The sequence below is a fragment of the Calonectris borealis genome, chromosome 4 (assembly GCF_964195595.1).
Source record: "Calonectris borealis chromosome 4, bCalBor7.hap1.2, whole genome shotgun sequence".
Taxonomy (NCBI): Eukaryota; Metazoa; Chordata; class Aves; order Procellariiformes; family Procellariidae; genus Calonectris; species Calonectris borealis.
Genome location: NC_134315.1, coordinates 31,295,029 through 31,318,286, shown reverse-complemented (window position 1 = coordinate 31,318,286; position 23,258 = coordinate 31,295,029). Strand labels below are relative to the sequence as shown.

Below are 23,258 nucleotides of genomic sequence, written 5' to 3'. Positions count from 1 at the left end.
GGCCACCTAAACTGTGTGGAGGTGGGCACTGCACTGGGGCACACGGAGGAGGGCTGGAACGGAGGTGCAAGAGACACTAACACAAGGAGCTCAAGGCTGACACTACTGTAGGGGAAGAAGGGGATGTGGTAGGAGAACTGGGGAGAACAGACAGGCACAGAGAGGCTCTGGACTTCATGGCTATGAGTTACATCACAAATCCTGGTAGCAGAGACATCAAAATTGTCCTTCTCCCCAGAAAAGGATGGGATTAGTCCCTCAGAGGAAACTTACCAAGCACTAACCCGTCTCGAGGAAACTCCCATCTGGAGTCATAAGGCAGTTGCATTGGGTCCACATAAATGTATTCGTGGCCATCAGGGCTGATAGACTCAATGACTCTCCATCTTATCTCATACCTTGGCTTCTGCAAAGCACATGGAATGCAAAACCAACCATCAGTCCTGTGCCTGACTTCAGAGCAGATCAAAACCCAGCAGGGCTCAGCATCCAAACTGAAATACTTTTCTACATTACCTGTTTCCATATGATGACCAGGACAATCAGTGAAATTATCACAATCACTAACAGCACTAAGACTGCAGCAGCCACCGTTAGTTCTGATCGCAAGGCTGTGGAGTCAAAAGACAGATCGTATTTTCCTCCTGAGCCACGAGGAACATGACACATACATGAGACACCCACCTCCCCTACCATCGCGGTTCCCATGTCCTGCAGATGTGGCAGGAGAAGTTCCTGGGGCTGGTGACTGTAAAGTCTTACCAAGCCCAGAGCTGCTCTGCTTTCCTGTTTCAAAACCAAATGCAGAGATTGTCTAGAAGAACATCCCATAGCCAGTGGCTATACAATGATAAAATGAATCATGGAACCACATAATAAGCAAAAAACAGATGCACCATAAAGACCTGTAGAATGCCTCATCCTCAGATGTCCCAGGGTGGAAAAAAATCCATTTTCATTTATTTTTATCTGCAACAATTCATATTTTTGTCTATTAAGACTGAACTGAGGTGTGTTAGATAGGGGTCAAACTGGCTGCTGTAATTTCATAGAAGGATAAAGCAAACTCACTGGGAGCCACAAGCTTCAGTTCCCGAGTAACAGCACCAAGGTCATTCCTTGCCACACATCGCACAGCTAGGGTTTCCTCTACCTTCTGGAAGGTCACCTGGCTTTCCACCATGTTTTTCTCATCCAGGTGGGCTTCCATGTGTATGTCAGAGATATTGTTAGTCAAAAGAGTCCATGAGGTGTCATTGCTGCACCTGCAGAGAAGAGTAACAGGGGAAACAGGAGTTGGGCATGGGTATGGATAAAGAAGAGTGAACAGAACAGCAATCACCTTTCCCTATTTCTTCTGACAATGACCATTTTAAAGACCAGAAATGCTTAAGACCACCTCTGTGAAAAGCCTACATCTTTCTTCCCTAAGAATAATTTGCCTTATGATCCTCATTACTGCTGCCACTTTGAGGGCCTGACAGTACAGCCCGGCAGGTCTGGTATAGGTAGACCTTGGTGTCGCTATGTATCTCTAGACTAGACTAGACTTATAGTACGTGATAGATCTCTGTTTCTCGCTGAACCCTTGGTGCTGTACAAGGCTCCCTGAGGCAGGACAAGGAGGACAATCGTCCCACCAAGCAGCAAGAGATTTTAGCACAATGATAGCAAAACACACCTGGGAGGTGCCCAGGGCTCCTAGCCTTCTTCCATGCATGGTCTCCCTTTCCCCGGTGGATATCCTCCCAGGGAAAACCCTGCCTCCCAGCAGCTGTAGAAGGAGCCAGTCTAGAACTAGCAAAACCAGGAGTAATTACTCCACATGTCTAAAATACTTTGAAGGTGAAAATTACAATTAGGGGGGAAATAATTACAAGTAAAAATTTAGAAGCTTGCAAGAGTGTTAATGAGGCAGATGGAGCTGTCTGTGAAACAGTAAGAACTCCCTGGTTGGAGGGACAGCTGCTCCTTGAGATCCTTACTCAAACTGGGACTGTGAAATCTGCTGAGTTTGCTTATTGAACACAAAGCTTCTATGAGATAAACCTCCTGAATCGATGCATTGTGTCTTCTCCTACAGGATGCAATAGGAAGGGCACTGACAACCTTTCTTGAAATATAAGCAACATGCCACTAAAAAGAAAAAAATTATCTATAGGTTACTGGCCCTTGATGAGGAAAACGGTACTCTGTTGGTATGGTAACTAATAATGTTAAGCTAATCAAGGACATAACAAGTCATATTTTAGATAACAAAGCACCCGCTTTTCTTACTTTTTAATGTCCTTGCAAACCAGCCATTCCACATCAGGAAGCGGGGTCCCTTCCGCCAAGCACCTCACTGTCTGCCCCCCCGCAGAGCCATGGTGATCGTCCACGAGGTCTAAGATCAGGGCTGGAACTGGGAAAGAGACATGAATTAAAATACTCATCAGGGTCTACAAATGCAGCCTAAAATTCCAAATAAACCAGGACAGGTATTGTTTGGACAACAGCTTAGCAACAGCTAGAGACCCGGATTCGGCCAGGAGGTTCTTAACTCCTGTAGGACAGAGCGGGTCCTAGGCTAGAGCCACGAAAAGGAAGTGCTGTGGTTATGCCACGTCCTCGTGTCATACTAAATGGGTTATCGTCCCTGCTGTCAGCTGGAATAACTTAGGCGGGAGGATAAAGTTTCTTTTTGGCTCAAGGCCAGCATTGAAGTGAAAGCCAGGATCAGGGTACAAGAGCTCCAAGGACTCAGCACACACGCATTCCTCCGGACACCCTGGTTCATGCTTTTCTTGTCTCAATACTCCAGGGAATCTGATGCATAAGTGGATCAAGTCTTTGCTGTGTGCCATCAGTTCTGGTGGGCAAGGCTTTGGGGCTCCTTACCTTGTATTAGCAAGGAGAAGGTGTATCTTTTAATCTCATCTTCATTTTCAGCAACCAAAGTGTAGTATCCGCTGTCTTCTTCCTTGGCCCGGATCAATTTTAATATACTCTGAAACCTGTAGAAATGAGAGTTTTTGCTTCTATTTTTAGGGCATGCACAAAGAAAATTCACTTTGGTGCAACATGTAATCTGGGTATGTAGAGATTATAATGTAGTGACATTTGGCATTTCTAGCATGTCTTTACACTAAAATCATTACTCAAATGGTAAATAACTACCAAAATACAATGAGAAACAAGTAGACATAGTTATATTCTGCAGGGGTCTGACAAAGCCCCTGATATTATTGGAAATAGCTAGAAATTATTGGCATGGAGACATGTTGGAGGGACCGAAGGCGCTTAGTGCTCAGAAACTAAGATTCCTATGGTTTGGAGAGGTTGATATTATCAAGGGAATAAAAAGAGGCAGATTAGACATTGCCCTTTAGTGCAGAAAACAAAGAAATTATTTTTAAATGCCACTGAGGAAGAAGCAACAAACTGCAGTGGAAAGAGAGAGCAGTGCCCAGGTTTCTGGGGGAGAAACTGAAGTCAACATGGCAAAGTCAGAAGAATATTTTTACCTTGTTTCCTGGACTCTGTTGGAACTAGTAACAATCTCAGTAAGATTTTCAATCAGAGTCACGTTATCCTTCAGCCAGTACATTTTTGGTGCTGGGTATGCCTGCACATCGACAACAAAGTTTTTGACTTCGTGTAGATTGACAGCTTCCAGAGGGCTAAACTGAGGCTCCAGGTGAATGAATCCTTTGTCTGTAAATGAAAAAGCCTTGTGTAAACAGCATTTTTCACGAATGGTGTTTTCCAACACGTTAATAATTTTTGGACACTAAAATCAGACTATACCATGAACTGTAATGACTACTTTCTTATTTTCCTTAACCTCCTTGGTTGCATGCCGGGCAGTACATTCATAATCCCCTGTGTCTTTCACTGATGCCTCAGGAATGGTCAAGGTGTAAACCAGCTTCTGCGATGGGACTTTGATATCGTCAAGTTTTATCAGACCTTTTTCTTTCTGTAGTTTGGAGAAGGAAAAAACAACCTTACTTAAGTAACCCAGCTGAAAGTACACCATTGAGGATTTATGATGCCACTGGAGTGAGAGCAACCATCTAAACCCTGTGTGGCAGAAGACTTGTTTACTCAGTCAGGCATGTATTTTCAGCCAGAGGCACAAAAGGTGTGTCTATAAAAATACACCCTTCTGGGGGCAGGAGCAGAAGGGTGAGGAGATTGAGAGCTCATATTTTGTTCACTCGAAACAAAATACCATTCAAAATTTGGGTGAGCAGCCTGAAAGAGTGTTTTACTGCTTACGCGCTAACTTCTTCTCAGACATAAAAGCTGTGGGTTTTCATTTTGCGTTTTATTTGTTCAGTTCCCATGAAGTAGGGTGAATTTTTAGCCCCTCCACGAGACAAAAAGTAACCAGTTGCTAGATGCTATGTTCTGCCTGCTCTCAAAACAAGAATAATTTATTGGCAAGGAGAAGACTCCTGTGAGTAAAGGGATGATGAGGATGGTAGACCATGTTATCATGAGAGGCTGGAACAAAACATATGCTGGGGACAGTTTTGAAAGGTGGCATATAGCAAAGATTATAATGTGCAACATGAAAAATAGAACAAAACCTTCTCAAATAATTTTTTCTCTTGGGCTCTTAACTTACTTAAATAAAAGGTGGGATTTGGGGTCACATTTAGGTAGTCACTTCAACTACTCTATCCCTTCAGTGACCAGACTTTTTACATGGGATACTCTGAAATTCTCCATTGACAAGGACGGCTCTAACCAATAAGAACTTTCACTGCAGAATAATGTTAATGCCAGTTTGAAAATTTCTGAGATTCTCCAAAATTTTTAAGGTTTTCTTACTAGGCAGTTCACATTAATGAGTAATTACACTGACTGTAAGAGTCATTTTAATTAACACCTGCATAATGAGGAACAATTAAGTCTATGAACTTGATTCTTCATCATCCTCTATCATGCCTAAGAATCCAAGGTTTAAGAGAGCCATTTTAGAGGTTCAGACCTCCAGCAACAGAGCTCTATGCTGATGTCCGACACATTCCTAGATCCTTCTATTTCCACAACATTTCTTTTTTTGAACTAGCACAAGACCTGAGAGACAGCATTCCTCCCACCAAGGATGGACCCCTAGTCACACCTCACCTTCCTCTCATGCTTTGCATACTTACTAACAGCAAACTCTAACTTTTGGGACTGACTTTCTTTTGTGGTAACCTAAAAGTAAAAGAAATTACTTTGTTTTCTCTCCTCAGCTGTCCTCATTCAGAGAAGAGAAGAATATTTTACAGCCCCACCTTCTTCCCCAATAAGTAACTACAAACATTCAAACCAAAAATAAAATAAAAAGAGAGGTATTTACCACTTTCCCAGGATAATTCCACTGTAAATTAACCACCTCATTGTCAAAGACCACACAAGTCACTACGATGGTCTCGCCTGTTTTATAGACAGTTTTAAGAGCCTCAATTTCAACCGGCAGCTGTGAAGTAGCTAAGAGAAGAGAAAGAGAGCAGATTTAGCTTTTTAAATATGCAACCTTCACATGAAAAGTGTGATTTCAGGGGGAGATTTCCATTTCACTTCCTCTACTGAGGAATTACCTGGAAAATTCAGCGAAAGTACTGCTGGTTTATACTGATATAAACAACGTGTATTTAAAGCATGAACTGTACAGGCATTGAGTTCAATCCCACAAAGAATGATCTATGCTTAAAATTAGAAGTTCCTACCTCAAATGCCCCTGTGAAAAGGCACTTGGTATAAAAGCAATTTCCCATTTTGCTAATCAGTGACTGTCTTTAAGAATCCATTGCTGACCAATAAAAACTTTATTGTCAAAATATTTGAATCATGTTTTTCATTCAGACTTCCCAAAGTCCTACAATTTGAAGCCACTGGGAAACACCAGTCTTTTAAGTTATGCTTCAGCAAACAGGATGAAAATACATGGATTACAGAAGACTTTTCTTGCAACCATTTGGCAGAGGAGATAAAGTTAAGGACACTTTATTCTCATCAAAATTGTACGTAACCGCAACTAAACTAGCAACTAAATAACTAGCAATACTGCCAGAAGAGCAAGGAGCTCATCATTGCTGAAGTATCTGATATAATCCTGTGATGCTGGTGCTAATACGGCTCTTACAGTATGAGGAACGAACTGGGCTGAATATTATTACTTTTTTTCTTTTTAAAGAACAAAAATAAATACCTCTTAAAATATAGATGAGGAACTCATCGGACTTGAACTCCACGCCTTTAACCATTGTTTTGCATGTATACGAGCCCGCAGGGAAATTCCCTATGAAGCCTTGTTTGCTGTCATAGAAAGCAGAGACAGCTTTGTCTAAACTGTTAATTAAAGTCACTTGAGCATTTGGGTCACTTGTCCGACAAGGGATAACAGTGGGATCACCTTCTTCTACTAGGATGAACTGGTCTTCTGGTATAGAAGGAACAAAAGGCATGTCTGGGTCTGTAAAAAACAAGAGGTAATTTTACACTGTCTTGTTTGTAGTAAGCCCATGTACAAGAATTGGATATCAATGTCCATTTATAGATCGTAACTGAAAGCAGTACAGTTCATTGCTCCACTTTTTCAGAGATTGCAGGAAAGGCATGCTAATTGTACGCAGTATCTCTTTTTTGTTACTTGACCTAAGCACAAAACAGGAGAGAATAGGAAATGCAAAGGACCCCAAGAAAAAAAAGCTGAGTATTATTATTCCCCTTAGACCTGGTTCTGAGATATTCCTGCAGTGAGGGCAAAAGGATATTAAGTGACAAAAAGCAAGAAAATCACTACTGGGTATGAAAACATTCATGCAACTGTTGGGGACTAAAGTAAAGATTAATTCACTTTATCATAGACAACTCTATCAAGATACATGTACAGCAAAGATCTCAGGAAAGAATTTGGACTTAAACATCCTATTTTTATGACACAAGATTTTGCACTTAGGTGCAACTTTCACTGCACAAAATAATTATTAAAAATCCTGCCTTTTATTGGCACAAATCACTCATCTTCTTCAGTTAGATTTTTTTTTCCCTTGGTAATAGTAGCTGTCTTCCAACCAATATATAACCAGGAAAAAAATGAACAGAAAAAAAATCCAAACACTTCCAATGTCAAAAACTAGAAATCATTTTCGTGTTGTTTATGTTGAACACCATTAAAGCCACATTTCATCAAAAATAGTTCAAGGTACTTATCTTCATGCATTTCTAACATGTCCAACATTACAGTTAGGAGACATAGTTAATTATGGTCACAGCATGTGGTTTTCAAAATATGGTATTCAACCAGAAAAAAACCAAACAAACACCTGGTAGTTTTATTTCTTTTAAAGTCAACAAAATACATGCCAGCTTTCCTATCTGGCCAATCCAAAGTCTGAGTTTAAAACACAGTTGCATAACATACCCAACTTAAAAAGCACAGCCCTCAAATTATCTCCATTTGGCCATTTGGAATAAACAAATAATCCCTGTTAGCCTGAAGCTTCTGTGTGAAGCTTTATAACAAAATTTAATAAATAGCAATCCAAATCCCTCTAACAATAGACTTTCTGCTGCACTGGCAGGCTCTTTGTAGCAATATTCCAAACACAGCGCTCCATCCCAAAGACGCTGCCAACTCCATGTATTCATTTTCCCACTGTAATTTAAAACAGAAAGAGGATTCACCTAGTTTGGTTTTCTGTGCGCTGTTAGTGAAAATAGGATATTGTGTGAAGTCTCAACGTAATCCTCCTTGGCTAAAGTGGGTTGCTGCCACCCATTGCCCTCCTAATTCATTGCAGGAAAAACAATTGTAAAGACAAAGTTTATAGTGGAAACAGAAACATTCTCTATAATTTGGAGAAAAGGATATGTTTCTGCATTTATTACATCTTGATGGTTAGCGAGTGGAAAAAATTACAGGGTGTCTCTGCCCTGCAAATCTGGTAGGCTGATGTCTAGAGGCTTTTAAAAACCAAACCAAAAAGCCCTCTTGAAGAAATCTTCCATCTCTTGCCTTTATATTCCTTCACTGAGTGAGTTACAAGACTGCTTAACACCAACAACATCTTCTGGTGATTTGGTTAGAGCCGTTCGGAAATCAAGACACATGTGCCAAAGCCTGCAGCCTCTGCTGAAACATCTTGCTTCAAGAATGAAGGCAAACACTTTACATTTGTTGTGGGAAATGGAGAAAAGTCTTGGAAGAATCACTGTCCTCGAATCACACATCATGAACTGCAAAAACTTAATGCCGCTGCAAAATAGCCTGTAAAACAAGTCTTGTTATTGCTTCCCGGCTTTTTCCCCTTCCACAGTCTTCCTTGCAGTTGCAGGCATCATCTCCTTCACAACATACTGCAGTTTTGCAGGATGATTCAAAATACTTACTGCAAATCTACTGGCTTGGTCTTTCCTGGCCCTGCAGTTGTGCCACTCATCCCCTGAACCCCAGCCAATGCTGAGGAAACATCCAGACAGGGCTTTACAAAGGCAGTCAGTTGTGGCTCAGCCTCTGCTGCCTATCTTGGCTATGACAATAAAGATCTTCATCCCATGGATAGTGTGGAAAGCCTTTAAACAGATTTCTGGTCAGAACAAGGGGGTGGGAGGGCAAAGCTGGGCATAGGTACTTCCAAAAAGAAGGGATGCCATTTCTTCTGGATCCAACAGCTTTTCCACCACTAAAGAGAAAGGCGGCGCAAGGCCTGGGAAGGCTGTGTTTGCTTTGAAAATTACAGGGCACTGCATGGTAGCACCATATTTTTAATCTTGCATCAGACTGGCCAGCAATAACACTTCTTGTTTCACCCTCCCTTGTGACAGCCACCCCCAAGACATCTCCATTGCTTTGCGCTTCCCAGGCCCTGTGCACACATGGGCTTTTTCCAGTTCTCAGTTCAAGCAAATTCTCATCTGGCAACTGCTTTAGTGTCAGACATGGCACTGGTTTGGTCAGTATACATCCCAAAACATCCACCCAAGTCACCCCTGAAAAGACTGGCGTTGATGTTAATCCCCACCTGGGGGCCAGGCAAACCTGAAGGCTGGACATGCTGCCACAGCTGAGCTGGCCTGGCCACCAAGGTCTACTACCCAGCCCCTGGTGGTCAGAAGACCTCAGCTCTGAAGTTGCGAATTCATCCCTCTTCTTGAGAACTAAAACTCTTACCAAAAAAAGTGAAAACCAATGGAAAGAAAGAGGAATATATCCATAGACTCACAGGGGCTGGTCTTGATTTACATGTTAGGATATGGCCCTGGGGTCATTTATCTTCCTCTGACAGCAAATTGCCACCAGCAATACGCCTCTTCTGAACATCCACGGTTCAGCCCTCCCATCCCAACCTCCGGTTACGGCTGTGACATCCCCCACTCACCAGGCACATAGATGTAGATGTCTTTCCCTTCCACTTCCCCATCCTCCACTTGCGTGTGGTTATAATAGCAAACATACAAGCCCGTATGAGCGGCTGAGGCATTTCCTACTTCGAGCACCGTCACGAAGAGGCCACTGTTGTTTTCTTCATGTCTAATGTCTATCCTGTGGCTTCCCTCGGTCACTGGGTACTGCCAGCTCACTTCACTGTCTCCAGAGCACTTAAGCGTGAAATTGGAATTCAGCTGCACCACCATTTCATTCCTATTGGGAACAATAGTCGGCAGAGGAAGCTGGCAAAATGTTAGGAACGGTCCTGCAAAAAGACACGAATAAATAGCATATGAACACACAGAACAGCCTCAGCACAGGGACACGAAAGAAAGCAGAGTGGATCCAGAGCAGCTTTTTTGCTGACCATTTCAGATGCGCTGATGCCTGGGGAAATTTGCCCTTGTTAAAAGCCAGAGCTTTGCCCAATGGATGGCAAACGACTTCCCTTTGAAAGGCTAAGTGTTTGCTTGCTCACTTCTGTTTGTCAAATCAAGAGGTGAAAGACAGAGGTGAAATTAGAGATGGCTCCCAATCCACACCTCAGCTTCCGAGCCCCAAATGTGGGCACAGCTCTGCTGCAGACCAGTGAATCCCACACCCTGGTTGCTGGGTCACGGGCATCTTACAGCTCCTTACAGCAACTGTCAGGAAACCAGCAGTTCTGTCAATCTTCGAGTAAGTTCGCAACTGAAACTTAGAAACCCCTTCCCAACACCTGCATTTTACATCTGGCTTCTATTTCTGCAAAGGGCCAGAGCAGGGGCTTAGATCCAAAATCTGTGCATCAGGTCTACTTCTAGCCAAAATGTACAGAAGGTTTATAGCCAAATAAAACTGTAATTCACTGAACTAGATGTTGTAGATGGCACTGGTTTTCAGATGCAATCTACGGTTAGAGGCTCAGATTTGCAAGCCTACGTAATTTGTAGGTGGGCTGGTGCAGGTCCAACTCCCAGAAGGAAAATTAGAGGATCCACACCCTAAGCCTCACAGAAAAAAAAAATAGGGAATTCACCAGGGAAACAGATTTGCTGTTTCAGTCTACCAAATGACCCGTACAAACCAGATAGTGTAGTCCATGATAAACAGTCATTTAGGTCCATGGTGTGAAAGTGGGCTCTGTGCAATAAAGCGGCAGCAAGAATCCAGACTGTCTTTGAAACCAGTTTCTCACTCCTGCACGTGTTATCTCCGTCTACAAGTCCTTTCTATATTTGGCACCCTGTGGCAAACCCTGCCCTCCCCTCCCAGCACCATTCGCTCGGCAGATGTTGGGAGGCTCGGCAGGCAGCCCTGGCGAGTGCGGTTAGGTGGTGCGGCATGGGAGGATGCGGGGAGCCCACACAGGCAGCCTCGCCTGCACCACGCTGCTGGAGAAACCCCAGTGGGGCAGGGCTGGGACAGCTGGAGGTAGACAGGCTCACTTTCCCTGCGCAGGCAGACAAACCGGGCAGGAGGTTATAGCAGCTGTAGGGGTGCCAAAGTGGCCGGCACAGGCTAGCAAAAGTACCGTCTTCTCAGTAGTTCTTGTCTTAGCCTACTGAAGGGAAAGGCAGAAAAATCGAGCCTGTAGCCAGTCGGCAACCATTTGGCATTGTGAGCACAATGAAAGCAAGCTTAAATAAGGATTTACAAAGGAGCAGGGGTGGAGAGGCTTAAAGGACTGAGGAACATTACCTGTGAGAAAACATCCCAGGATCAGGAACGTCCGTGGGGAAGTACCCATAGCTTCCAACAACTGAAACAGAAAGGAGAAGCCAAGAGGGAGCCAGTTAATGGACTGAAAATGGTATGAGAGTTTGCAGGACCCCTCCTCTGCAGTGCCCTAGTGCAGCTTCCCAGCACTCTGCATAGTGCCACAGAGAGAAACAGCCCGGGGACCCTGGCTCGCACCTGCAGCCCGTTGAGGTGCATGCAACCACCTCCCGTGAGGTACGTGGGGCCACAGACGCATCACCGGCACAGGGAATGCAGCTAAGGCACCATAACCCCTTCTCTCCACCGGCAGTGTAAGGAGCCAAGTCCTGGCGCATCCCTCTCTCAAACAGCCTGCAAACAGCTCTGATGCCCACTGCAGCCTCCGGGACTGAGCCCTCAGAAACACCCCTCACAGACATCGGTGCAAGGGCTTTATGCAGTAAGTTATGGCCTTTTAGCTGCAAGCAGCTTTCTGGGAGAAAAAGCATATTCAAAAGCTACTTTTGTTACAAATAGTACAATCCTGAGTGATATTTTTGTTTTGCCATTGTACATACGTATATATATAGCTTACTGAATACAATGCAATACAATAGTGTTTATTGCTTATTTAGCAAGAATTCCCTTGATCGGGAGACATGCTATTTAAAACACATGCTGAAATTTTCTGATGGAATAAATCCACGGCAGACTGTAGGCCAGCACTGCCATCCGCAGAGCATCTCTCCTCCCCAACAGTGTGGAGAGTCATAGATCACATGCGATAATTTTAGCTTTCAAACACATAATCCTAAAGCATCAGTCTTGAAGAGGCAGCAGTATCAATAAGCATCTATGTAATTTTTGTGCCATCTAATGACATTTCTACTTAAAACCCTCAAGCAGCCTGCTAGATAATTTCCAAAGGAGGAGCTCCTACAACCCCTGCTCCCATTGAAATCAATGGACGTTTTGTTGGTGACTTTAATGGTAACTGAATCTGGCCCAAAGCCAATATAGGTTAAAAAATGTCTGCACAGAAGAACCCCTAATCTGAAACACAGACCGAGGAGTAAAATAAAGGATGATGTGCCAAGACAGGGACTACATTTCAAAGGTTCTGGAGAGTTTCTATTCACCCTCTGGTATTCAGCTCCTGATGCTGAGATAGGAAAGCACGTAGGTACATCCAGTTATTGCAACTATGCCAGTGCCATATGGAAGTTAAATGCTTACAACATGCCAAGGAGTGTTTCTGAACCAGTCCCTCTTTCCTCCTGCAACGTGTGGAGCAGACAGCGCGCTTTTGCAAAGCAAAAAGTATTTGATACGCGAATCCAACATAAAGGTCTCAGAAGCAGGATTAGAAGACTTACAAACTATCAACCCTCAAAAACATGTACAAACAACTTCTGAAATTCAGCTGACAACATTCCAGCAGAGACAAGGCATTTTGCCTGATTCTTCAATTAGCAATAATTGCCATGTGTTTATGTATCTGTCTCCCATTGATAACAGACTCTCGGACATCAAAGAAGTCCCTCGGTCTCAGCCTCCTTACTCATTTTTATCACATTTATATCCTGTAATTTTTTTCTGATAAAGTAACCCGCTGTAAATCTTGAAAGACTTACTATGGCCTGCTTTATTGATCTGACTCCTAACCTCCCAAGATCTACAAGACAATGTTACCCCACTGTCTGCCAAGTTTCCTTCTGTCTTTTCGCTCTGAAAAGGCAGATCTCTCCCCCTTTTGTGTTGTTTTTGCAGACTACTCAGTGCAAGTGATGCAGCACAGAAGGAGAAAACACAAGGCTAGCTCAGCTCTTGCACTCCAGTCTGCAGAAGCTCTGCTGAAGTGGCCTTACCCTGTTACAGAGCTGTGTGTGTAAGTGAGGAGTGAAGCCCGGTGAATATGCTGATGTAAGTACAAGTGATGGCGTTTCCAAAGTGCTACTTCGAATTTGCTGTCTTGGTTGGGCTGCCATAGAAATCAGTAAGAGCTGAGTGCCTGAATCTACCATGCAGTTTAAAAACACAAGGACTTAACTAAATTTGCATTTTCCAGCTGGGTATTCTTTCACAACCCAGAGCTTTGATCTTTCCTCAATGACCCATTAATCTCATAAAGACCCAGAGAAACGCTTCCTCACTGTGAAAGACAGAATAATTTCCTAAGGATTCACCATCATCTGTACTCAAAATGTATTTGAATTGGATTTAACTTAAGCATGCTGGAGTCTGATCTCCAACGTATCCTCACACTTCAGTGCTGGAGTCAAGGTTTAATGCAAGTACAATTTCACACTTCTGGACAAAAGAGAGTTTACTCATTCCCACAACACCCAGCAGGTAGGCTTTCCATGTTTTTGTTTATTTATGATCACCTAATTTTTTTGTATGCACTTATGTAATTATTATTACCTTCTGTATGACAGAGCAGCCCTCTTTGTCCTAATCTCAGCCCTGAATAAATACACCAGGTTCAGTTCCTAACATCACTCCATCAAACCATCGATTGGTGTAACTTCACTGAAGCCAGTAGATTTAAGCGAGCTGAAGCCCGGCATTGACAGCACACGTACAACGTAAGTTTGAGCCAAACTTAGTTCCTTGTATACCTTGAACATTGCTAGCTAAAATAGAAACATGGGTGTGTATAGTGAAAGCTACATGATACCATGAAGAGTTTGCCAAACTCTCTGCAGGGGAGGCTGATTGCCCAGGGTAAAACAGTCATTGCTCTACTTTAACCACTGGGTTTTGAAAGGATCTGCCTGAAATTTTGATCTCTCTCTCGTGTGCTTTAGTGATAAAAAATCAGGAAAAGAACATCTGAAGAACTGTTATCAGCAAGGAGTCAATCTTCTAAACGCTCACTGCCAAACTCTGGCTTCCTACCAAGAAGGGTTTAATTGACTGCACCGTAGAAGACAAAGTAAAATCAATATCCAGAAAGCCGATGGAAATACGTGTTTAGAAAATGGTGCTATTCCTAGGTGATTGCTCTACATGACCTAGAGAGAAAGCACCGTGGTGGACCGAGAAGAGCCAGTAGTATATATTTTCATACTGCTGTAAATCAAACAAAGACCTCTTTCAAGAGGGAAAACTAGCCCATCTACCAGAAGACTGGAGACTAACAGATTTATCTCCTGCCAGCTACCCAGTCACTACAGTTCATCCTCTTGGCCACAGGATGGCAATGTTGATCCACATTAATGAGCCAAATTTGTTGTCGAGCAGAAGGAAGCGCTGGTCTCCAACGTAGCTGATGGAATCTAAACTGGGTCTCCTGGATCAACTTAAAATTCAAATTTCTTATATTTTCATTTCATGTGAGTTCACCGATTTAAAAAAAAAATAATAAACCCAAACTGATCCCTACTGCTCCGTATTTACATAAGGGATACGACAGTAGTTGGATCGCAAATCTTGGCACGTAATGTTGTGATTATCCTTGTTATGAGAGGGCTGGATAATTTCAGTGGTGATTTTGTCAGAGTGGCAGTCTGTCCTTCTGGGAAGACTGATCTTTTCCAGGAAAAGCTAAGGCCAGCCCAAGAAAAGAGGGGAACATTTCCTCCTTGTGGTATATGTCACTAGATGAATGTAAATGTTCAGACAGGACTTCTTGAAACTTTTCTTGGTTCTCAATTCCCAAATTGCAAACTAAATTCTCTGCAAGAGCAGAGCTGCCCTGCAGTGCTAACAGGCGGGTCTGAAGGTTTCACTGGAGAAAGGCTCAAACAACACAAGAAAATTTCTTCAATGAAAAAGACTGGCATACATGTTCTCCTAAAATGAGGCTTGTTCCACACCCCTTTACAAGTATTTGCATCCAGCGTAGCCTGTATGCAGGAATAACTACACACCAAGACTAGCCCAGTGCTAGGCTCCTGCAGTGTGCTTCGGGCTCTGAAGGACACGCAGTGATAGCTGCTACCCAAGGAGCCTTCCAGTCAGCCCCGATTCTTCAGTCTAACCCTCAAGGACAGATTCCACCAGTCTAGGAGCTAAAGGTGGGGGGAAATTTGCAAAGTCTAAATTTCCCCACTCAGTCCAAAAAGGATTTTCCAGACTGTCTCAGGAAAGAGACAAAAAGACTGGCACTTCCAAGGAATACATCTCACTTAGGTTCTCAGCGTCAGATCAAAGAACATCTCCGAGCCCAACTCAAGTGCCCAGAAGCATTGCATGGAAAAACCAATCCATCTCTGTTGACCTCAGGAGCTAGGAAGCCTAGCTGTTGCAAGCTTTTCCCCCACGTGCCCATGCAAAGCTTTATTGACTTGAAAGAGATGAGTCAAGCAGGAGAGCAAGGCAAAAGGGAGAGAAAGGATTGTTTGCTTACTTGCACGCTTTTTTTAAATTATCAGCAATACTTGCCACCACCAGGAAAAAATAACCTCTCAGAAGTCATTCCCTGGTCTTTAAAACAAGTGAAGCAAATTTATTCTATTAAAATTTTCAGAGTTCACATGCAGAAGTAGTGCCATTGTGGCCATGATGATCTAAGGATGCAAGCGAGGCAAGGATTGTATAAGGTTATACATTTCACCCTCATTTGTAGACCAGCTGATACAGCTGTAAATAACCAGCAAGGTCTGGGGTATGCAAGACTTTTTCTGTCTATATCGATTGTACTCGAATCCTAGCTCAATAGTGTAGGACTGCAGAGAGATATTTTATTAAAATATTTATTGCTTCCTGCTTTCTTGAAACCTAATACCTATATATTACTCCCACGGCCACATTAAGATTTCCCATACATCAACAAGCAAATAACAGCAAAGATGGCCCCAGTGTCCGATGGCAGACAGACTGGCACACCTCCTGCCCCTTGGTGCCTGGAGAGGAGTACCAGAACAAGGGGTCTCATTTTAAAGCAGCAGGAGAGCGCCTGCAGGCTGGGAGAGCTGGTTTGCTTGTGGACTCCTAAACCCCAGTGCTTTGTGCGGTCTCATTTTTCTTCAAACTTTTTTTCAAGCTTTGAGGTTGGCTAAACCGCTGTGTAGCTGAGGGCCTTTCTAAAATGCTCTTTGTTAACTACAAGCTAAAACTGAAGTCCCTTGCTGGGAGATCTTTCTCTAGAGTTTCTAGACCCAGAGTTAAAAGTCGAATCTCCACAGTTCAGATTTTGATCAGCCGATGACAGAGGAACCTTTGATGCCTGTCTCCTTGCTTTGATCCCATCTCTTGCCCCATCCAGGGACACAGAGTTAAGGCAGCCGAGCTGGGACCCCAGCTGGGCTCTGCATCGGCTCTGGGAGATGCCGAGGACATAACACCCTTCATAACACCCCCTTCCCCCGGTGCGCCCCGTCGGGGAGACAGCCGGCCGCCCACAGCCAGCCGGGCCTGGGGTGGGGGTGGTGGGAGGGGGTTACATTCACACTCTCCAGCCCCCATCAGGCTGCAGGCGCTTGCCAGACCCTGCCTGCCCGCGGGGAGCCCTAGTGGCAGCCCCCAGGGAGAGGGCAAGAGGCGCTGCTGCGGATCCCCCTCGGTCCGCGGCCCCTCGCCGCAACCCGACGGCTAGAGCCGCTGCGGATCAAAGGCTGCCCGGGACACCGAGCAAACCTAGCAGAGATGGCAACTCCCAGCCACTTCGCTGTTTGTCTGGGAAACAATAGCAAAGCCTTTGCCAAGCTGGAGCGATTTTTTTTTTTTTTTAATGCGAGGTAGCCAGGAAAAAGAAAAGCGGGGTAGGGGAGACGGAGAGGGGCAGAGCGAAGCCGTGTTTCCCTCTGGGGCTGGCTAATTCTGCTGGCGCTGCCACCCGTGGCTTCTTCTCCAGCCCTCTCCGTCGGGCGAGGCACGGAGCCCGGGGGCGCGGGGTCCGGAGAGGGGGCGGGAGTCTCGGCGGGGGGACAGACGTTGTGCCCCGGCTCGGAGCTGTGGGACCGAGGGAGAGCGACATGCCCGCAAGCCCTGGGGACGGGTCCGTCGGTCCCCACCCGGGCCGAGGCGATGCCCTGTCCGTCCCGGGCGTGCAGCCTTGGGTCCCGGAGGAGCGCCAGGGAGCTGGAACATTTGCAAGAGACGCGCCGAAAATGCCGTCGAGGGGCGCTGGAAACGTGCCCCCGGCGCGGGCGGGAGCCAGGGCATCGCCTCTGCCCCGCAGCCGCCCGCCGGGATGCGGGCAAGCCCCGGGGGCTGGCGGCTGCGCCCTGGGGCTGCTGCTGCCTTGCTAGATCTGTCGCTGCTGGCTCCAGAAAAAGCTGTCCAAGTCCTGTTCTCTGGAACGGCTCCTGGGCTGCGGGATCCGCGTCCAAAAATGTTGAGCAATGCCGCGGACAGCCAAAAAGCCATTTCCTACTTGCTGTTAGGACTTTTCCAGGGGACTCCAGCCTGGCAGAGGCTGGCAAGTTTGCAACCTTCGCGCTTGACAAAATCCAAACGGTGGCCGCGAAGACTTTGCCCTCCCCCGGGGTAGGAGGCGGTGGGCTCCAGCAGTCTGGCGGGGCATGCGGCAGGGCTGGCGTTCCCGTTGCGAGACGGGGCTGTAAGCTGGAAAGGCTCCAGGTACCAGTCCTGCCTAAATTCAGCATCTCCTCTTCCGCCGAGACGTGTAAAAAAAGACGGGGCGCGCAGGGATGGGGATCGGGTTGCCTTGGCGGGGGGGGGATTGTGTCTGTTCCCCCGCCCGGGATCTCGGGGCAATTTAGGCTACCCGGTCGGGGGGAGTGAGGTGGGGAAGAGGGATCTGAAGAGGGGAAGGTGGTGAAAAACAAAGGGTGGGGGAAGGGAGAGCAACGGGGTGAAGGTAGCAAGGGATGCAAGAAGAGGGGGAGTCGCTGGGCGCTGGACCCTACCTTACTTTGTCGGTGCGTGTCTCCCCCGGGCGGGCACCGCCGCTGCCCCCGGAGCCCCGGCGGGTCGCTCCCGCCCCCGCGGCAGGAATGCAGCTCGGTGGCCCCCGTCGTCCCAATGTGTTTGTCATTAGCACTGCCCGCGCTGCTCGCCGCCGCGCCCCGACGGCCCGCGGAGCGCCGGCTCCCCGCTCCCCTCCGCGGGGGCCGCCAGCGCCCGCCGCCCCCCGCCGCCTGCGCCCCGCAGGAAGGAGCCCCCCGCCCGGCTCAGAGCATCGGGGGGGAAAAAAAAAAAACACAAAACCAAAAAAAACCCAAACCAAAAAAAAGTAAATAAAGTGGGAAAAAAGAAAAGAGAAAAAAAAAGAAGCGGGAAAAAGGTGAAAAAAAGAAAAAGGTGGGGAAACTGCCCCTCACCTCTTACCTTCTACTTTATAATCCGCAGCCCCAATCCTGCAGATTGTAAAATATCCAAAATATGTCCACGTCTTTTGTGACTTTCCCCGCTCAGCCGCGCTCTTTCCCTCCCGCTCGCCCTCCCTCCCGATCCGACTGTAATGGTCTCACAAACCGCGTCCCGTAATTGATTCAATGTTATAGTCCATCCTTCCAAAACTAATCATTTGCTTTAAGTAAATAGCTGTCAGGAAATGAAGCCCCCCTCTGGCCCCTTCAGAATAAGAGCCGCCCTGGCTCGCCCGGCGCCCCCAGCCCCGCCGCCGGAGGCGGGCGCGGCGGCGGGAGGCTCTTACGCAGGCAGGGGGGCCAGTCTCTGCCTCCAGATTTCACCAGCCTTGCAGGGGAGGGGGGAGGTTAGCCATATGGCAGGGGCGAGGGGGAGGAAAGGGGGAAGCGGAGAGTTTTGCACTGCAGGGGGAGAAAATAAATAAAAAAACCCAAACCAACCCAAAAAACTTTCATGAAAACTCCGAGTGCTCCCAATTTCATGAATGAGCCTTCCCTCCTCAGACCCTCCAGGACGGTGGGTCGGGCGCCGGGCTCGGTGTCCACGGTCACAGTGTGAGTTTATGGATGGGGAGTTTGAGCTGGAAACGAATTTGCGGCTTCCTCGTGTCCTTTGTACACCACTGAGCTTGGGCTTGGGCTAGAGAGCTGGATGGACGGCCGTGAGCCAGCCAGGAGCAGGAGGCACTGAATGAGAGGGGGAAAGACGAATCACTAACATTTATGAATGAAAGACACAACGAAAGGTAACCTTCGCCAGGAGTCAGCCCCCCCAAACCCCGCTGCTCCGACGGGACCGGGAAAGCTCTTCTCTTCCTCTCTGCCTTTGCTTTGCCCAGCGCAAACAAACCCCGGTAATAACCAAGCCAGGGTACACGGCGAGGGCCGGAGGTGCCTGCGGAGGCGAGGGCAGCGCACGTCCGAGTCCGTCCTGTTTGAACACGCTCCAGACGGAGCTTTGATCCCCGCCGGGGAGCCAGCACCGGGTATCTCTGCTTTGTTGGCCGTCGCTATCTGCCGGCGATAATGGGTGGCCGGGGGAGCTGCCGGGGAGCTGCCCTCGCAGCCTTTCTGCTGCAGGCTCCGTGCGGGAAGAGGCGAGCGGGGCCGGCCGGGCGATGCGGCGGCCGCGGGAGAGGGGGCAGTGCAGCCCCAGGAAAGGAGCGGCGCGGGAGGCCCCTGCCCGCCTGCCGGGGAGGGCACCGGCCCGAGAGCTGCGTCCTGGGGCTTCTCCCGCTTCCTCGCCTCCCGACTCTGGCCCTCCTCCCCCGCCCCCCCGCACCTCTTTTTTCCTTTTAATATTAAACAAAAGAAAAGTTTGTCCTCAAAGTCAAGCGCCAGGATCCGGTGGTTTTTTCTCTTTCCTAAGCGAAGGAGAATTAAGCCTCTGAAGCGAAGATGCCCCGAAGGGAACAGGGGCAGAAACGAGAACCGGCTCCCGCGAAAAGCGCACTCAGGCTGAGGTGCCCCTGGCTGGGCTCGCAGGGTCCCCGGCGGTGCTCCCGGCCCTTTGCGCGCCCTCCACTAGTGCATCCTCGGCTCGGGTGAGTGCACAACCCCGCTATTGCTTCCACATGTTCCTCCAGGAAATCATCGGAGTCAGATCTGTGAGCAGCCCCTGGTCGGAATGCTAACAGGATACCGTAATGCTTGTGAATAAACAACAGGCTCCCAGTGAGTCAAAAGCATGGCAAAAAAAAAACCAAAACAACGCAGGAAAAAAAAAAAAACACTCTCTACCCGGGGGGCCGAGCGCACCCAGCAGCCTGAATCTTTAATTTGTGGAGGGAAAGGTCCTGTCATGACTGGGGTCGGAGCTGCGGGCTCTCGCAGATTTAAGCCCCACGAAGATGCGCGGTTCAGACCAGCGGCAGCAACCGCCTGCGAGCTCCGAGGCGATCCCGCCCGACCCTGCCGGGCTCGGGCCGTGATTTACCGGCATGCACGTATCTGGTTTAACGTGAGGGGTGGTGGAGGTGATTCCTGGCGGAGTACAGTCAGGATGGGATGTAATGCAAGAGTTACTCTTGCAAAAAGAAAGGAGCAAAAGGAAGGGGAGGAGGCGCCTTCTGGTTGCAATTACCTGCCTCATTTGAATAATGCCTTTGTCATGATCATTATCGAGCGGTCGTTAACGGCTTCCACGTGGGATCTCACAAGACCCAGCGAAAAATAAAAATTGCAAATTCGGGGACTGGCAAAGCAGCCTGGCGCTGCGGGCGGGGAGCCCGCCGGCCTCTGCAGGGACCGGGGCCGGGACCGCAGTGCTCCGTCGCCAGGGCCTCTCCGGGGGAGCGGTGACACTTTCCCCGACGTGGCTTCCCCCTTCCTCGCACTAAGAGCCGGACCGGGCCGCGCCGGCCCCACGCCCGCCGCCCCGGGGGGGCACCCGGCCGCCGGGATCCGCGCCGGGCTCTGCCCGCAGGGCCAGGGCCGGGCAGCTGCTGCTGGGCCGATCCCCCTCCGAAGTGCCGGCGGTGCCTATGGATTGGTCCCGCGCAGAGGAGGTGGTAGTTAAAATAAAGCCTCCAAGAGGGCTGCTGAGCTCTACCCCCCGCCCCGTGTGGCGCAGGGGGGTCCCGACCAGGGAGGCGCGGGGGACTTGGGGTTAGCGAGAGGACAGGCTGGGGGTGGGGGGGATTTCCACCACTGCAGCCCCCTTCCCCTCCCCCCGAAGGGCTGGAGCATAAGGCATCCCGCTAGCCTGTGTTTATGCGGCAACAGATGGAAGCTGCACATCTTAAACAGAACTGCGGGCTAGAGCTGCTCTCGCCTGTTTATGCTCCCAACCTGCCCCCCGGGGGCAGGGTCCGAGCAGCGGGCACCGACGGGGCGGGTTTTTGCAGGGCGTCTCGCTCCGCTCTCGGACGCTTCCAGGGGGACTGGGAGCCTGCGAGCCGCCCCGCTCAGCATCTCCCCACCCGAGAGGAGTCCCAATTTGCTGCAAGTAATGAGCCCTTTCCTGCGGCTCTCTCCCAAGGGTGAGCCGGGCAGCGTTTAGCTCGCTGAGGCTATTAGGCAGCCTAATAGGTGGCTCATGTGGGGTCCGAGCGGTCTCCTGCAGCGCAGGGGCGGGTGAGAGGGGGTGCCCCGGCTCGGACCCCGCGGGAAGCTCCGCTGTGGAGCCGCAACCTTTTGTCTCGGTGGGAAGGCAGGTCTGGGTTTGATTATCGTTACCCACGTTGCAGCAATGCACGGTGCGGGGGTCAACCGCAGCCTCCTCACCCTTTTACCTTTTGGAGCAGGAATCCCTGCTTGGTAAAGAGCAGCTTCAGCCTGGAGCAGACCCCCTCGAACCCCTGAGAGAGAGAGAAAGCGGAGTGGCTTCTCATCGCTTGTCGCTATAAATCTGTGCTTGCATCTGTCGCGGAGGGAGGAGAACACAGTGGTACGGACGTCCTGAGACAGAAGGGGAGCAAGTCAGGGGACCGCCAAGCCCCCGAGGCCCCTCAGGAGATATGCGCTGCCCGCAGGAGGGCCCTGTGTGCATTTACAGTCCCACCAGTTTGGGTTTTTTCTCTCCCTCTTTCCACAACACCAGATTCCCTCATTTTGTTTGTTCAACAGAATTTGGCTCTGAATAGCAGGGATCCCGTGTCACCGAGAGAGCAGGGAGCCAGACAAAAGAAATTAACGTTGCCCAGCCTGCCCTCCCCAACCTTTATTTTGATTCCCTACATGGTTGGCTAAGGTAGTTCCCCATGCCCATCGTTTTCCCACTGAGGCTGCTGCCGCCACAACGTCGAGCTGTTTTGCTTTCATTGTTGCATTTGGCTCTTGACATTAAAAGATGCCGAAACAGCCGTGGAAGCCTTATTCTTTGAAAAACATGCTTTGTTTTCCCTTCGGCTCCCACCCTGACTTTTTGACTGGGACAGGATAAACAGGCCGCTCTGGTCCAGAAGCGGCCCGAACCCCAGTTTAGGGGTGAGGTAAGGCAGCCCAGAGGCAAGAGGAAAACGGATTGTTCCTCCAGCTAGCCCTTCACCGCGCCTTACTCCGCGCTTCGCTCTGCCCCGTCCCCCCAGTCCCCGGGGCGGGGAGCCCCGGACCCCGCCACCGCACCGGTGGGGCGGGGAGGCAGAGCCACTGCCGGTGCGGGCCGCTCCGGAGGTGCCCTTGGGCGCCGGCTGAGGGTGCCCGGGTAGCGCCGCCGCCGCCCACGACACTAGAGGGCACCGGAGCCCGCGGGAGCAGCGACCCAGCCGAGCCGGGGCACCGGAGCCCGCGGGAGCAGCGACCCAGCCGAGCCGGGGCACCGCACGCCCCGCCAACCTTTGGCGTCTCTGTCGTTAATTAAGGGATCGACCGGGTTCGGAGAGGATGGGGAAGCGGGGCCGTCCTCTCATCCCCGAGAACTGAGGGCTTCATCCCTGCAGGTCCAGCCCTGCACAGCCCCGGGCTGCTGCGGGCCGGGCTCAGCAGCTCGGGGGATGTGGCATGCTGCAAGGAAAGCAGAGAGAGCAATTCTTCCCGCACCACAAATGAGAAGTTTTCCTTCTGAAATCAAAGGACCTCCTCTGCTGATTCAGCCCAGGTTTGATTTCGGTTCATAACCATTATCTCTACCTTAGTTCTTTCAAGCTGCAGCAATTAATGGATTACAGCAGGACAAAAACACAGCCAGGCCAGGTTGCTTTGGTTCTGTGTCTATTTACTACTAGTACCAGCTTTGCCTCCTTGGGCTGCTGTGCTCGGGAACCCAGTCCTGAGATCTGCATGGAGGAGCTGGCTTGTGCGGAGGCCACCCTGGACATAGTGGTCACGGCCACCCTTGACAGGAGGGCATAGGCCAGCCCTGGTCTGTGTCAGCATCCATCCTCACGCGTGCCTGGGCTGGCCACGTCCAGTGTACATCCTTCCCATGGGCACAGAAGTGCCAAGGT

General features: G+C 48.9%; 1 protein-coding gene across 1 annotated transcript in view; it reads right to left on the bottom strand.

Annotated features, from left to right (window-relative positions):
* PDGFRA (platelet derived growth factor receptor alpha) overlaps window positions 1-18,505 on the bottom strand; it is a 35,944-nt gene extending 17,439 nt beyond the window's left edge. The window contains exons 1-12 of the mRNA XM_075149099.1: window positions 18,332-18,505; window positions 11,093-11,153; window positions 9,363-9,677; window positions 6,191-6,454; window positions 5,339-5,469; window positions 3,790-3,961; window positions 3,507-3,696; window positions 2,881-2,996; window positions 2,278-2,404; window positions 1,072-1,265; window positions 517-611; window positions 274-406 (exon numbers count right to left, since the gene is read on the bottom strand). Coding sequence (XP_075005200.1) covers window positions 274-406; window positions 517-611; window positions 1,072-1,265; window positions 2,278-2,404; window positions 2,881-2,996; window positions 3,507-3,696; window positions 3,790-3,961; window positions 5,339-5,469; window positions 6,191-6,454; window positions 9,363-9,677; window positions 11,093-11,141 — 1,786 coding nt within the window. The 5' untranslated portion in view covers window positions 11,142-11,153; window positions 18,332-18,505. The remainder of the gene's footprint in view (window positions 1-273; window positions 407-516; window positions 612-1,071; window positions 1,266-2,277; window positions 2,405-2,880; window positions 2,997-3,506; window positions 3,697-3,789; window positions 3,962-5,338; window positions 5,470-6,190; window positions 6,455-9,362; window positions 9,678-11,092; window positions 11,154-18,331) is intronic.
* Window positions 18,506-23,258: the final 4,753 nt, after the last annotated feature.